At 33.9% G+C, this 18,094-nt stretch overlaps 1 protein-coding gene across 2 annotated transcripts in view; it reads left to right on the plus strand.

Annotated features, from left to right (window-relative positions):
* Positions 1-18,094, plus strand: part of LOC149774579 (cytoplasmic dynein 2 intermediate chain 2-like) — a 67,426-nt gene that overhangs the window by 31,041 nt on the left and 18,291 nt on the right. For both annotated transcript variants that reach the window (XM_089945044.1, XM_089945043.1), the window contains exons 4-8: positions 2,040-2,119; positions 3,779-3,831; positions 5,960-6,141; positions 7,715-7,848; positions 15,583-15,662. In XM_089945044.1, the coding sequence (XP_089801170.1) occupies positions 2,040-2,119; positions 3,779-3,831; positions 5,960-6,141; positions 7,715-7,848; positions 15,583-15,662 (529 nt within the window). The remainder of the gene's footprint in view (positions 1-2,039; positions 2,120-3,778; positions 3,832-5,959; positions 6,142-7,714; positions 7,849-15,582; positions 15,663-18,094) is intronic.

The raw sequence follows: 18,094 nt of genomic DNA on the forward strand, positions 1-18,094 counted from the left end.
TATATTTTGTATATGAAAGAGACGGAGGATTGGTTATTCTTTATTATATTTTCAGCTTCTCGCCTTACTCTGTTGTCAACTGCTCAAATCATTTTATATGCAAAAATATACCCATGCAATAATGAAGGTTATATATTATTCAGATATCAAGGATGTACTTCACAGAATTGTTAGTTCACTTTTCCATTCATCCTTAAATTTGCTAACAAATTTCAGGGATTGAGTTTTCTCCTTCTCGTCAGAGTTAACAGTTTCTGGTTTTTCTTCAGTCTTAGGGTCAGAAAACTCATCACCATTTCTTCATTTCCTAGACTGAGACAGAAAAGAAAATACACTTCTTTGCGTGATTGTGGTTTTAAAATTCAGACGTATCCACTGAGTGTTATGACCGTGCAGTTTATTTCTGAATGAGCCATTAATTAAGATTGAAGCAAATTAATCGCCAGTAAAACACAAACCCATGCTGAAAACTAGCTTCGTGAGAAGCCATATATTCATGTTTTGTCTATATAACTGATTATAATTTAAAGTGCAAACAAACAAATGCTGATATTTTGTCAGAAATGAATCCAGTGAAGTCATAAATGATTCCGAATTTTTAAATATCCTGCCAAATGAAGCAAATTGCCAATAAAACAATTCAAGTTGTCAAGCTGGTCCACTTACTTTGACAACTGGCTTCTTGAGCCACCATAATGACATGCTCCAGTTTTGACCAGTTGATTTTAATTTGATGTCCAAATATACTAATGCTAATATTTTATCACAAGGCAGTCCATTCATGTCATAATTGTTTCCTCTTCCACTGTCATAAACTTCAAAGATAATCTCAAAGCAATCCAGACTAATTCAATTGCACCTAAGCCTGACCTGACATCAGTGAACAGTTAGCTCTGCCCAGTTCATATATATCTTCCATTGGTGTGATATTATTGGCCGTCAAGGTGTAAACTGTTGTCGAGCAGTGCCTCATACAGTAAATTTGTTATGTAGAGTGTACTGTTTGTAAGAAACTAAGCTGGAGGTGAGTCAAAGGTAATTAAGATTGATGCTTGAGCCCAAATCAACATGCATCAAAAAGATGCAGAAGTCTCAATTTCTGTGAGTAAAAATGGGTCATATTTAAATTCCATGCAACAAAACCCAAGGATGCGCATATATTGAAAACACTGAGACATACAGGATGAATCTTTAGACTCAATTTATGTATCCATGATTGTTAATCTTTTAACGGAATGTTAATCCATAACAGTGATTTAGATGACTATGGCACTACAATGGAGGTTTGTGACATGCACTTAAATCATGCCTTACAGTCCATAACACATAACATTGCCTCATACACTGAGAAAAACTTAACTTGTTTCCTCATTTTCATTGTGTACTCTTTGGTTGAGAATGTTTTGCACTCAGACCACAGACTCTCCTCAGTCACTGAACTTACAAAGGATTGAATAAAGGTTGTAGATTATTTATGATTTGCTCATTCACAGCAGTATTCAAACACTTTATTTTGCCAAAAATGTTTGGCTGCTGGTCATCATTAGCACTCATGCTAGTGCATTTTGTTTACTAAAATCAGTATTGTCATGGCAGTTTTAGTCGTACATGCCAGGTAGTCACTCATAGCAAAAGTCACTCAATTGGGGTTTTACTGTATATACTTTTTATTTGTTTCAATATCAAATAAATGTAGCCAGAAGAAATATGCAATACAGCTTTCTTTAGCCATTTGATTATTTAAAGCATAAGTTCATTAATGTTTTAAGTATCAATTCTAATTAAATTTTTTAAAGTGTAATACCCTATTTAACATATGGAAGTGAAATGTGTGCCCACTTATAACATTATCTTTAATAAATGTTAATGTCTTGTTGAATATTTTCAACCAGTTACTATTCAGTCTAAGGGGAATAACCCTAAAGCTTTTTCATCTACACAAGTTACTCTTTAGATGAAGAAGACAATTAAACTGAAACAAAAACTTTTATGATGCATTACATTTCCTTTTCATTTAAAGACAAAATATCTTGTTTCAGATTATGAGGTGGGTGGTGATGAGGAGAAATCAGCAGTGACCAGTGTACACACCCTAACTCATAGTGATCTCAATAACAAGGTAACATGCTCACATCTCACAATCATCCACAAAAGTTCATTACTTAAAGATTTTGCATTCTTGAATTGGAATATTCAGAGTTATTGAGAAATCTGGGTTGATTGTCAATAAAATTTATAAATCAAAATAAGAGTTGCCACTTTGCCATGTATCTCACTGAAGTTCCTACAGAATCCAGAGTTATTTATTAGAGGACTTAAAAGCATCAAGAATAAAAGATTGCATAGAGGAAGAAAAAAATTAGTAAAACGAAAAATATAGTATCCAAAGTGAGGCCCTTTTTGACTGAAAAGATCTCATCCTTTTCTGTTCTGACTGAGATTTTATATATATATATATATATATATATATATGTATATATATATATATATATATATATATATATATATATATATATATATATATATATATATATATATATATATATATATAACAGGATATTGTGAATAAACTATTTTGTATGGGGTACCAATTTTTGTGGTTTTCATTGCTGCTACAAACCACAAATTTAAGACCCAAAAACAAGGATCCTTTTTCCAGAGATGCTTCCAGGGTGCTTGATTGTGTGATTTGCACGAAAATTTGTATGATTTTGTGCACTTGAAAAGCAGTGATGCACAAGAACTTATGCAAATTAGTTCAAAGTTGTGCATATAAAAATGTACTCTGCACGGCAGTATAAAAATTGTATTTCTGTTACAATAAATTGAAAAAATACTAATCTAAAATTAAATTCAAAAGTAAGGATACTTTTTTGTCACCATACCTTTTCCATTCCAAAGTCGGTAGATGTATGTTAATACAAAAGGATACATGGAAATCCTGTTAATTATTATAAGTGAAACATGTATATCCTAGAGGGGTTCTGCAATTGGTTTCCATTCCTTTCATATGCACATGCCTCAACTATGGTCCATTTCCAGAAAGAGAAATCAACTCTTGTGAAATTACTGACTTTTTTTCAACATCAGGTTAGTGGTGGTGGTAATGTGGAAGGTTGATATCAAGTCAGTGGTGGTGAATAGAAGAATGAAGAAAGTAGTGTAGTTTCTTACAAAATGATGGATGTTATTTCAACAGCAGTGTCAGATGCAGAGTGATACGTAATGCTAAAATGAAACCAAAATGTGCAGCAAACTTTCAGAATTCTTGATTGCCAGAGTACAAATCATTGCAATACAACTCCAAGACATGAGGTCTGTTCTGTAATATTTGCAAAATTTGTGGCAAAAGTAATCCTATTATGGGGGAAATCATTTAAAAATTTTGACCTTGATAGACCACTAACAGAGTGGAGCAGGAAGAGAGATATTTAAGTGTTAGGTAAATACTAAACTATGTCTGTTTTTTTTATTTCTTCTACTTATCCCTTATTTTGATAATCGGGAGGAAATCCCCCCTTATGATAAAATCCTGGGAGCGTCTCTTGTTCTAAAGCAATAAGACTCCTTCCCTGCTCCATGAATTTAAGTACCAGTAAAAATTTCATTTTTCCAAACACCACAAAACTGTTTGCTACAAAAATAAATGAATTCCATACCAATAGTAACATAAGAGCAATATTTTTAGAACTGTGTAAAAAAAACATTTTTTTTTAAAAAATTACATCACTTTCACAGACTAATGCATGTAAAACAACCTGTTTTTTGCTTTACTTAGTTTCAGGTAACAGGGTTATCATGGAATTGCACTGGTTCTGTTATTGCTGCCTCGTATCCTTTGTATGATTATGTGATTAAATGATCATGGTTGGGTATTTATCGATGTTTAAATTGTTACCTCATCACTCACATAACACTTCTGACTTTATTTACTTTGATTGATTTGTTAAAATTTACACATCCTTATAATTCCAATTTACTTCCTTTCTGTCATATATCAACATAACATTCTCTTTTAGGTAGGTAGAAATTTTCTTACATTATCCTCTTACAGAATACATGGCATGATTTTCATTAGCCAAGAGACATTTATACTTTATATATAGGGTAGAGCAGGTCATGTCCGTGATATGTTGTTATGATAATTAGTTAAATGTCTATAAAAATCGGTTGATGCTGTTTAAATGAGTCTATTCCATTTTTTGTAACATTATGCTTGCTTGTGTTACAGCATCCATAGTTCATGCTTTTAACGCATCTTTCAAAAGCAAAATCATGTCCATTTTTAGTGACACCCCTTGCTTGACGTATGAGCCTGACCTTTAGTAGCAGCGGGTGAAACATTGTCGAAGCAAAATAAATAATTGTTTAGGATTGGCCTGTAAAGTCAGTCATATGCTTTTTGGCAAAAGAGGTGAATGTTAAAATGCAGGAATGACTGTGCAGTTACATTGTTTATCCTCTCTTGGCAATTTTAATCAGGGAAGTTGAACATTTTGGTCACAAAGGTGGATGTGTGGGGCTTATTATTATTTCGTGTAAAACATTGGTATGGATAAAGTTTTACATAAAACTACCATAAACCTGGAACCAGAAGTAGTCCATTCAGTTTACCAGTGCATACAGTTTTTTAAACTATGTCATGTGACCTTTTATTTTGAATCAGATTGCAGAAAATTCTGTCAATTCATGACGATTGGAATATATATATATATATATATATATATATATATATATATATATATATATATATATATATATATCCCGCTGTGTACATGTTGTACATTGTAGATAAATATGTTCTTGTTGATAAATTACATTACAAATCATTCACAGATGTTAAACATAAAATGCCTTATGTTAGATTGTTTAATTTGAATAAAAGACATGGCTACTTTCATTGTCATTTGGCATCAGTCTGTTTTTATGCCATGCATGTTATCAGACAAACTCTAATAGTTACCAAAGTAAAATAAATAATCCACCCAAGTACACAAAGGTTACAAGTGTTGATGAATGTAATTCTTGATGCTCAACACACTAAACTCTTTATGAATATCAGTTGTTGGTTTAAAAAAAAAAATGAAAAGCTATATATGAGAAACTACATAACAAGTTCGAATTAATTTTGTTATATTCTGAGTTGTTGCTCTCTTTCATTTTCCTGTGAAATAAAAGGGCTGTTCATCGAGGACTGTATTGTTTACAGTTGCTTGAAATATTATCGGCTTAACATGAAGAGGTATATCTGCTTCAGCATACTTCGATTTTCTTTGGTTTGAGAGATTTTATTTCCGTTGAAAATATACAGTACTTGGACCATACTCGGAACCAGTTGTATATTAGTTTTTCAAGTTAGTAAACTTACAGTATGGTGACATACTAAGTACTGAGAGTATTGTATGTTGACTTACTGAGAGTACTTATGTTGACATACTGAGTACTGAGAGTACTGTATGATGACATGTTGAGAGTACAGTATGTTGACATACTGAGCACTGGAAGTACTGATGTTGACATACTGAGAGCACAGTATGTTGACACACTGAGTACTGAGAGTAGTGTATATTGACATACTTTGAGTACTGTATGTTGACACCCTGAGAGTAAAGTATGGTGACTTACTGAGAGTACTGTATGTTGACATGCAGAGAGAACTATATATTGACATACTGAAAGTACAGTATGTAGACATACTGAGTACAGTATATTGACATACTGAGAGTACAATATGTTAACATACTGAGAGTACAATATGTAGGCATACTGAGAGTACAGTATGTTGACATACAGAGAGTACAGTATGTTGACATCCTGAGAGTACAGTATGTTGACATGTTGAGAGTACAGTATGTTGACATGCTGAGAGTACAGTATATTGACATACTGAGAGTAGAAGCTGATTGCTTGCAGTACTTTTTGATGAATTTGAATTATTGATACCTTGACTTATGTACAGCTATGGTAATTTTGAGCATGAAGATTGGTGCACACACAAGGCTGCTCTCTGTACATGGAATCTGGACAGGCGGAACATAAATGAAAACAAAGCTGACACAGCTGTGGAACTTTCCAGTTGCTTGATGTGCATTGCCTTTCATCCCCAGAATCCAGCTTTGATAGCTGGTGGAAACTTTAATGGTACTTTTTATACAGTAGGCAAAAGAAGGAGCATACTAATGTCATAATGTCCATCTGTCTGTCAGTTACCATTTTTGGTTCCGCACAATAACTCGAGTTGTCTTCCATCATCAGTTGCCATACTCTGCAGATGTCTTGCGTATTCGGTAAGGAAGAACCCTGTCAATATTGTATTCAGAAAGAGAGGTCAGTGTCATTGTGACAGAAGAAAATCGATTTCCACAAAATAATACACATTGTTCAACATCTTCTGTTACCAGTCTTTGCAGATAGCTTGTAATTGAAATATGGATGAACCCTATTGATTTTGGAATCAGAAGCTCAAAGATCAGGATCACTGACTGAAAGAAGAAAAATGGTTTCTGCACAATCTATGGTTACCAAACTTTGTGGATAGCTTGTGCATTGGGTAGGGAAGAAACCAGTTGATTTTGGAGTCCAAAGGTTAATTTTGCTGTTCCTGAGAGAATAAAAACAGACTCCACAAATTAACAACAGTTCTGCATGACATACTTCAACCAAAGTTTGCAGATGTCTTGGTATGTATTAAAGAAAGCCTGTTGATTTTGGGGAAGAACTGTCAAAGATCAAAGGTCACTGTGGCTGAAAGGAGAAATATTTTTTCCCTACAATCAACAATGGAATTTAGTTTACAGCAGATACAAGTTTTAAAGTTTATATAATAAAACCAATATTATGCAGCTAATTTATTTTGATGTCTCCCCATTTGAATATTTTGGAATTGTGATCATTGACCACTCTCTGAAGAGAAATAATATTTAGGCAATTAAAGATATACAATACAGTGGTAAGAGCATCTGCCTCAGATGTGAGAGGTTGTGGGTTTGATCCCCGGCCAAGTCATACCAAAGGCATAAAAATGGTACTAACAGCTGCCTCGCTACGCACTCAGCATTAAGAGGTTAGTATTAGGACCGGTTGGCCTGGTGTCAGGATCATGTGACTGGGTGGGACATCATGCTACATATCTATAAACTGTCACACTGCAAGAAGCAATATGACTGAATTTTTTTTAAAGCTGCTGTAGAATTCCAAATCACAATCACAAAGACACATACACACAAACACACACACACACACACACACACACACACACACACACACACACACACACAAACACACATACACACACACACACACACACACACACACACACACACATATATACAATAAAACTACCATTACTTGTGACCTAAGTTTGGATGTATTCTTGAAATGAAAAATTATGGTAAGATTGTGATGTAGCTAAAGCATGTAAGCAGTGTGAATGGGGATTTTTTCAATTTTGTTTCTGTTTAAGTTAAAGAAAATGGACATTTGCCTGTTTGTGAGTGTTTGAACCCAGTATGAAATTTACCCTTTAGGAAACCAACAGTGATGTTCTTATAGCTTTACATCTTTAATATCAATAACTTCTAGTAGGCATCTGGTGTCAGTCAGGCACTAATTAAATATACTGGCTGTAAACACTAGTAAAATATTAGAGTGTTAGGGATAAGAATAAATACACTGTGTACCTTTTGTGAAAAGTTTCCTTTTTACTTTGTTTCAGGGGAGGTAATGCTGTGGGACCTTAGTAGGGAGGATGACACTCTGGTGTGCACTTCAGGAATAGGGGATGATGCTCACCAGGAGCCAGTGTCCAAAGTCCATTGGTTCCCTGATTCAAAAGGAAAGAGATTCAATGTAACCAATCCTTTTCTGTTTTTAATGAATTTCCTTTTAATAGTATTTGAAAAGAGCAGATATTATCAGTTTAGAGCTATACGCTGTATTGTTAAAAGCAGAACAGTAGCAATATATGATAAAATACTTAAGATTGATTTTTCCCCAATTTAATTGTCTTTTGTGTATATGACAATGCCAATTTGAAAGACTTAATTGTTGCATAGTCAATTTACACATCAGCATGACCACAATTTATAGACAATGTATGTGAATCAGAGTCGTAACTTTGATTTTATTTATGATGTCTGGATAAAACAATGGCTGTATCAGGACATGAATTTAATGTATTTGTTACTACTTGCAGTTTTTGCAAGTGAAGAAAAACAGTCAGTTTTCAACAAATTTTTTTTACTGGCAATAACCCTTTACTGTTATTACATATACTGTAATCAATGATTTTGAGAAAAAGAAGGAAGTATACTACTTTTCTATCAGTTGAATTGTATTTTTTATTATCAACAATTTTTATTTTTGTCTCCCCTGATTACTCTTAGGGTGAGAAGTCTTGAAAATGTTGTGTATTCCATTTGAGGGGATATTATAGCGAGTTAAGTGAAAAATTGAAATGAATGAACAAATGTGTTATTTAATTTTTATGTTACTAAATAGACTTTGAAACAAATATAAGTAGGAACAGTGGTGTTAGCAGATGAGGAGAAATTATATTTTAATCTGCAACAGTGCAACCAAAATGAAATAAAGAATGTTATACTTAAACTTGCATAGTTTGAATGAATTGAGGTATATTATTTTTCATCTTGTATTAATCTTTCAAAGATTAATCATTCATCAGATAAAAGATATGACTTTTTCAAAAGAAAAGTTGTGAGGAATGCTGCTTTCATTGTCGTTAATATTTAATTTTGCCATTCAAGCTTTTATAAGCATACATGCCAACCATTGTGCTTGTAGCATAATCATTACACTTTTTTACTAAATTACACCTTATGCATAACTGTATTCGGATTACACGTTTTCTGTATATCCCCCTCCAAACAAATTAATAATTTGTTTTCTCATTTTAATTAACATCCCATTAATCCCACAGACCGTATTCTAGAAAAGTGTACACTTGTCTGAAGACTTGCATGCACTTTTTATTATGTGCTATTTATAGCAGTTGCCCTATTTCCAAGAAATATGCTGGTTTCTACTTTCAACTTTTGACCTCGGTTTCTATTTATAGCAGCTGTATGGCTTAGTTAGGAGAGAACAGACTGGTTTTCTAACTTTTAATCTTTGCTTGCAGATTCTTGTTCTAATTCATATATGATACAGAACCATTCTATAGGTATTTTGTGCTAAAAGTCAAGTCAGATTTATTCTAGTCGATGTGTGTGTTAGAGCAAAAATATTTTTCAAATAATTTCACAGATGGATTAGGAAAAGATGAAAAACTGATTCAGAGATGAATAATGAATTAAACAATACAGTGTTCCATTCTAGGGCAGCTTCACGCCCCTTGCAGGCTGCACTGAAAGGATTTTAATATTGGTCATGGTGAGAAAACAAAGATACCTTGAATTAGCTCGTTTTATTAACTCCATTACTAAGGTAACTTCTTTTTTACAGCAGAACTAAATTGTGGACACGAATTTTATAAATGCAGAGGCATTATCTATTGAGTTCTTAATAGAACACAGACTAAGACTATATTATTCCTTTGTTTAAAGAGATGTTTCCTGATTCCGAAATTGCAGAAAATGTGCATGTGTAAGAACAAAATCATCTAATATTGTTAGGTGTTTAGCAGAAGATACTTCACTTAAAATTGCAGTAGCCATGAATATTGGTCCATTAATTAGTGCTACAGAAAGGAGTAGTGACTATGACTAAAGGTTGTACCCAGTCTGTGTAAGAGACTTTGACAACGAAAAGGGCAAAGTCAGAGTGCTCTTCTTTCATTACCAGAATTAACAGTAGATTCCTCTGGAGAAAGCTTTTTTTTTTATTTGCTTGATAATGCAGTAAATAAACATAAGTTGGCAGAAATGTATGGGGTTTTCAGCTGATACTGCATCATTGATGACTGGAATTCATAAAGGAGTTGCATTCTATATTTTGAAAAATGTCTCCATCATTGTACATATCAAGTTGTCTCTGTCATATGATGCATGCACCATGCTGCAGGAAAGGCTGCTGATAAATTAGAAGGAGAGCTCCTGAAGTATCAAGTTTGCACTCTACCTGACAATGTACTTCATGCAGACATAGTTGATTTTTTTCATCTTATTTCCCAGTTAAAAGACCTAGTAACTGTAAGATATAAGAATTTCCTCTTCTTTGTCAGGTTATGAAAGGAATATTGGTTCTTTAACATTTTAATGCTGACTGTGGGAGATTGTTCAACATTGTTAACAAAAATAAAATTGAATTCAGATCCAGACTCTGTAAACCAGCACTAAGTGGTCTGCTGGTGTGCAAAAGATTCATAGTCTCAGCTGGTACAAAGTCTTTTGAATTGCAGTATGAGAGTCTGTTGCTTTTTAAAGCTCAAAGTGTCATATACGAAAACTTGAAGCAGTAATTGATGTTAAAACTCCAGAGGGATAAGTAAATCATTTTGTACATATGCTCATTGAATTTTTATCACGTTATATGTGGATTACTCTTTTTCTGCACAGATTACTCTTATTATCCACTTGGATTACACTTTTTCCTTGCCAGAGGTTGGCATGTATGTATAAGAAATGTTACATCATGCATGTGGATCAAATGTCCATAAATTGAATTAGAAAAATAATCTTTATTGAGCACAGTGCAATAATCCCTAACAGTAAAGTAAAATGTAAAACTAGAAAGATTTTTGTCAGTGTTGATATGGCCTTCTAAACATTGATGACTACCTCCACAAAAATCTGTGTGTTGTGTGTGTGACTTAGATTTTTAACGTAGCTTTAACAATTTTTCAGTCATATCGTTATGATGTCTGCAGTGTGGCAGTTCATAGTGTTGTCTAGCACTGGGACATCATGCCACAGACATGTAGCATGATGTTCCATCCAGTCACATTTTCCTGACACCGGCCCGACCAGTCCTAACACTAACCTCTTAATGCTGAGTGCCAAGCGAGGCAGCTGTTAGTACCATTTTTGTACGTCTTTGGTATGACTCGGCCAGGGATCGAACCCACGACCTCCCACATCCGAGGCGGACGCTCTAACCACTAGGCCACCGGAGTGGTTCCACAAAAATGTAGCAATGCTTTGCAAGAAATTTTCTGTTGTGAAAATTTGTTCTTTTCTAGAGATAACAATTTTTTTAAGACAAACCTTTATATCATTGTCTCATGGACAAATTATAAGACATGGTTGGCCAGGATAGACATTGCCTGTTAGAGAAAGAGAGAGAGAGAGGGAGAGAGTTTTATGTGTAAAATTAGTTTTTAAGAAACAAAACACTCTTAGATCTTAGAATTCCTCTTGCATATTTTTTCCCATGAAAAAAGTTCAGTTAATATTTTAGCAATCCATAATGGCTGTATTCAAGGGAATACAAAAATCTTATTTAGGCTGCTATTAATAATCAGATTGATTCAATTTGTAAATTCACCAATCAGTCTTAGAATTAAAAGGAATGCACGAAAGAAACAGGAACAAAGACGTATATGCAGATAAGTGGGTAAGTGAAAAAGTACTTGCAAAAAAGGAATAAATAAATGAAATAACAAAGAATGAATCTTGACAGTTAACCATAAAAGAATGTATAAAGAGGAAGGCAAATAGCATAATTACAAAATATATGAATTTACACTGAGAATAAATAAGTGACCACAGAAAGATCTGAAAAGTGCTTGCTTTATTTGCAAAATGACACTTCTCTTTGCTGATGAACATTTCTTAAATAGTGAAATGCGTAAGGGAAATACAGTTGCCAATTATGAGAATGACTGGAAGCAAAGTTTAAATGAGTGCTTTAGGCAATGATTTTATAACCCAAGCTATAAAACAATTATTTTTCAAGCCACTGGCCCTCGGGCACAAAGAATATAAATGTTTAACATAAGTAACTGTACATATGACATAATCAGGGCATCAAACCAGTAGACATTTTTAAAATGATAAATTTGGATCAGTAGATTGGCTTCTAGACCAGCAGACATTGTATCAAGATAAATTTGTTTTTTAAGTGAATTGAAAAAAGTGCATTTTTTTGCCATAATATGTATTCTCTTCATAATAAAATGAAAGTGAGTTTTGAACATGAATTAGATCATATTGTAAAAATAATTATTACAAGTCATGGTGTTGTTAATTACATAAAAACGGAAGAGTTGTGTCTTTCATATTTTACTGCTAATGACATTTTCTTTAGAAATCCACAAGCATTTTCATTTTCTTTCAAAAGATGTGGTAACCAATGATGGCATTCATTTTAATTAAGTTTGACATTTAACTGGCTCTGTCCAGTTTTCTGATCCAGATTTCCCCTGGAATCACTGTATTTTGTGAAAATGGAGAATGAGGAGATTGGTGTAGATGGGTAGTAATTCAAGCATTGTAGCAATATGGGACATTCCATCATCCCCAGTCAAACCAAGTTGATCACATCATGGGACAATGTATGGAAAAGGAAGGTGAAGGAAGCGATCAAGATACAATAGTATAGGCCCACACTAAACAGGGACAAGGGGCTTGAATCACCACCCATCTGCACTAGTCTCCTTGTATCATGTGACCATTATAAGAACATATTTGACATTAGTCACTGATGAAGGCAGCATGATAATGCTGAAAATTTAGTCTGAAGATAATTTTGCTCGGAGCATGGGATATTATTAAAATATAAAAGATCACAATGCAACCCAGTTTACAGTTAGCAAGCCAGGATATAATGCAACCCAGTTTACAATTTGCAAGCCAGGATATAATGCAACCCACTTCACAATTGGCAATCCAGGATATAATGCAACCCAGTTTACAGTTGGCAATCCAGGCTATAATGCAACCCAGTTTACAGTTGGCAAGCCAGGATATAATGCAACCCACTTTACAATTGGCAAGCCAGGATATAATGCAACCCAGTTTACAATTGGCAAGCCAGGATATAATGCAACCCACTTCACAATTGGCAATCCAGGATATAATGCAACCCAGTTTACAGTTGGCAAGCCAGGATATAATGCAACCCACTTTACAATTGGAGAGCCAGGATAAAATGCAACCCACTTTACAATTGGAAAGCCAGGATACAATGCAACCCAGTTTACAATTGGCAATCCAGGGTATACTGCAACCCAGTTTACAATTGGAAAGCCAGGATATCATGCAACCCAGTTTACAGTTGGCAAGCCAGGATATAATGCAACCCAGTTTTCAATTGGCAAGCCAGGTTACAATGCAGCCCAATTTACAGTTGGCAAGCCAGGATATAATTCAACCCAGTTAAAAATTAGTAAGCCAGGATATAATGCAACCCAGTTAAAAATTAGCAAGCCAGGATATAATGCAACCCAGTTTACAATTGGCAAGCCAGGATATAATGCAACCCAGTTTACAGTTGGCAAGCCGGGATATTATACAACCCAAATTACAGTTGGCAAGCCAGGGTATAATGCAACCCAGTTTATAGTTGGCAAGCCAGGATATAATGCAACCCAGTTAAAAATTAGCAAGCCAGGATATAATGCAACCCAGTTAAAAATTAGCAAGCCAGTATATAATGCAACCCAGTTTACAATTGGCAATCCAGGATATAGTGCAACCCAGTTTATAGTTGGCAAGCCAGAATATAATGCAACCCAGTTTACAAATGGCAAGCCAGGATATAATGCAACCCAGTTTACAGTTGGCAAGCCAGGATATAATGCAACCCAGTTTACAGTTGGCAAGCCAGGATACAATGCAACCCAGTTTACAGTTGGCAAGTCCATTCCAGACCAACTGTACAAGTTATTGCAATGCACATTCATTCACAGTATGACTAAATTTCAATTTTAAGTAGACCAAAGCGAAAATTCTTTTTTAAGCTAATGTTGAGTACATAAGTGAAGTTCATTGTCACTGGTTGGTGATATATGTGCTTTAATAATGTTCTGTTTTGATGAATCTGTGGCTGTGTATTTATTTTGGAGTACAGAATATATTAAATTACTTCATTTCTTATAGTGTATTTTTGTATAATTAAGGCTTAGGTAGAATAAGAAAATGAGTATATAATAAAAAGGTTACTGCAGTTGTACAGGAAAATATGTATTCATTTTCTCGAATAAATACTGCACTCTCAAAGGTCATTTAATATTAATTTAAAAAAACTTGTTCATATTTTCCAATACAAATACAGTAACCTATAATTATTATATGCTCATTTTTTTCTCCATTAACTTTACATTGTCAGAATCGTGCAATATTACCCGATACTGAACTCATATGCAAATACACCTATTGCATTCACGTGCATAAAGGAACTACTTTCTATTGTAAACAAACAATGGATACAGACACCAGCACTTTTGATTTGTAAACAAATCATGTACACTCGCATAGTAGGCTCTTTACATTGTGGTTGTTTAAATTTGTTTCTGAATGAAGTAAAGCAGATGTTTCGTGGACTGCCACATACCAGCTGCTTTGGCACATTCTGCGTCAACTTTTTTGATACAATATTTTGGATTTAGGCTAGCTATACAACAGATGCAAGAAGGAGTCCTTACAAATAACATACAAGTGACAAGGCATATACTGTCTTTTTTAGCTGGTGATAAGAATAGCAAAAAAATATACTTACAGTTTTACATCCTGAATTTCCTCAAAATGTACTTTCTTAGTTCTGCAAATCCAAATTACATGAGCCATGTCATAGGTTATCAATCTTGATTACACATTTCGAAATTGTACTATAATTTCGAATACAAGTGCAATTACATCCTCCTTACTGCACTTAAAATGAAGTAAGCATTAAATTCCATAGTGTCTTTTTGATAATTGCAATTGAAAGACTTCATATTTTTCCCACATTATGATTTCAAACATTCAGTGACAGAAACAGAAACACATTTGCATATGTCAACACACTTCTCCCTCGCTTCTTCAATCCAATGTATTTCATGTGGAATTGTCACATATAAATCCAGTCCAAAGTCACGAAATTTTGTAGAATCGAAAAAAATATTAAAATCTATTCATTCCAGATCAAATAGAAAAGTTGTTGCAATATACATTCATTCACAATATGACTCCAAATTTCAATTTTAACTAGACACGCCATTCTCTTTCAAAAGTTATGTTGAGCGCGCGACTAAGTTCAGATTTATCTGGACGGAGTTATGTGCATAGTAATAATGTTGTTGTGTAATAATGAATCTGTCCTTGTGTATTTAATTTGGAATACAGCATACATTTAGTTACTTTGTTTCTTGTAGTGTATTTTGTTAATATAATTAAGCATTAGGTAGAATTAAAAAAATGAGCATATAATTAAAAGGTTACTGCATTTATATGGGAAAATATGAACTCGTTTTGTCAGATGGATATAGTGCACTCCCAAGGTTGTGCAGTATTTCCATTCGAAAAACTTGTTCATATTTTCCCATATAAACACAGTAATCTATAAATATTTTGCACCTTCAGTATTGTTTTCAGTGTGAAGCATTTCATTGTTAATTAGTATTTAATTGACTCTAAACTGCAACCTTAACTTGAAATTTGAAATAAATTTCTTAATGCATGAACCAGTTTTGTTTCTGATTTTCAGCTTGTGAGCATAGGAACTGATGGTAAAATTCTAGTCTGGAAAGTTGACAGAAAGCACCAGAAGCTGTCCTTGAAGGATGGGTAATTTTCATTTTTTCTGATGCATCAGAATGCTCTATCAATGAATGCTTCACAATTCAAATGATCATTATTGAAAACAAATTCTCTTCGTGGTTTTTTGGACCAATTCATAAATAAGTAGGATAGAACATTTTTTATTTTGGTTTGGTCTCCATAGCTTCATGGTGTCAGTGTTTTACTGTAGGTGTTTTCTACTCTGAAATTTTAAAATTAAATAAAAATTATATTCAGTATTTCAGGATCACAATTTGACTGAACAGAGTATCATTCTCAGGTTAGCAATTAGATGTAAGCAAGTATTATTTTCAGCTGTCAAGGCAGACCTGCCAACTCTTATGATTTTGCCGTAAGTCTTATGAAAATTACACCTGAAATACAGACTTATGGCATACAAGCAAAAACTATGGAAAAATGAACGTTGTCAAAAAGTCCAGATAATTGGTTCATCTTTGTTTTATTTGGATCCGGGTTTATATTAGAATTAGTGAAATTAGTTAGGGAACTAGACTAACTTTACATCAGCACCCAGATGCTTTAAACTGCACCTATTTGTTTATGCAAAAATTCTGCATGATCAAACTGTTGATTATAGAATTTTTTAAAATGGTGTCCCGAAAGTGATGCATGTTTAAGATAAAAAGGAAAATAAGCCTCTAGAAAAGTGTTAATAATCAACACAAAAGAATAAAAAGGAATATTCAGATTCTTTTGAATAAAAGATGGAAAGGACACAATTACATTTAATGAACTTCACATGCCAATTTGAGTATGTGTTGTGGTGGGAGATATGATTGCCATCGTCATATGAAATGGAAAAAGAATTTCCAAGAATTACGTCGAGTTGAGAGATAGCAACAAGCCACTGAGTTGCATAGGGATTAAGACTAAAGTTTGTGCAACTGTACTAGTGGTAAATAAGGTCTATGCATACTTTACAAACTTTTCAGTTGAACACAATGTTATCATTGCTGCGTCGAACTTTAAATTATGTTTTCCAGCTTTACAATAGCAGTTATTTATATATTCTTACACCTTACTGAAATCTGGTCAGTCTTACGGGAAGAATCAGCCGTCTTACTGAGATGGACTCATTGGGGTTGGCAGGTCTGCAAAGGTATATATTTTTGTAAACTATCCATCAGAGAGTACCACCTTAACACAGTTGTGCTTTACTTATGTGATGTAGTTTTACAGATGATTAGGAAAAAAGTCAGTAGCAGCTGTATTCACTAAATATTTGTATTTGAGATGCTTTGGTATAGAAGGAATGTAGCCTTTCTTTACCATTTCTTCCATCATTAGTTTTTTCAAGTTTCTTAGCCTGTCTAGTCCAGATTTAACCAGTTGTTTAACTACATGAAAATAAGATGCAGGAGATATTTAAGATCACTTTTCTCAAGCCAAAGTCACAAGAAGCATATTTTTAAAATATTAACTCTGAAATCACTCTTCTGAATCAGCTTCTGTTTTTTAGTGGTCACTTTTTTTTAAAACTCCAATGCTCTAAGAACAGAAGGGCTCATGGGATGGCATGTTGTCCATTGTCTATCATCTATCAGTCTGTTAGCACAAGTTTGTTACCTCTACTGCTCTTAAGCTACTTGGAGGATTACCATGATATGTTAGGCACATTCATCCCAAGGTCTAGTTGATCCTTGATGAAAATTGTGCTGCTTAGACATCCAATATGGCCACCACAGAAGCCATCTTGAAAATATTGCTATAGCTATTTCTCCTGATTGGATTGTTACATTACTTGTTCTTTCTAGTAAATGCTTCTTAAGATGTCTAGTTGGTCCTAACTGAAAATGAATGGTGCCAATCTGACAACCAGTATTGCTACTATTATAGCAGCCATCTTAAAAATTGTGTTATTGCTACTCCTACAGAACGGATGGTCATATCAACTTCGAGATTCCACTAAAAGACTTCTTATGATTTCTTGTTGGTTCTAAATGAAAATGTTTCCAATATGATGCTTAATATTGGCCACAGTGGCAGCTATCTTGAATGTCTTATCATACTCCTCCTGAACAGAAAGAGATTGGCATGTGATTTTCACCAGAACACTTCCTATGATGTCTAGTTGGTCCTGAATAAAAATGGTGCTATCTGGACATCCAATATGGCCAAAACAGAGCAGTCTGAAAAATCTTTTTATCACTACTCCACCTGAATGGTTGGTCTTGTCATCATGGGGTCTTCCCTAAAATACTTCTTTTTATGTCTAAATGGGGTCTTCCCTAAAATACTTCTTTTTATGTCTAAATGGTCTTAAATGTAAATGGTGCTGATCAGACACTGAATATGGCCACCAAATTGGCCATATTCAAAATCTTCTTGTTGCTGCTCCATCTGAACGGAAAGTTATATCAACAGACTTACTATTATGTCTAGTTGGTCTTAAATAAAAATTGTACTAAACTCATATC

Source organism: Sinohyriopsis cumingii, unplaced genomic scaffold (genome assembly GCF_028554795.1).
Source record: "Sinohyriopsis cumingii isolate HCF-2022 unplaced genomic scaffold, ASM2855479v2 utg000198l, whole genome shotgun sequence".
Taxonomy (NCBI): Eukaryota; Metazoa; Mollusca; class Bivalvia; order Unionida; family Unionidae; genus Sinohyriopsis; species Sinohyriopsis cumingii.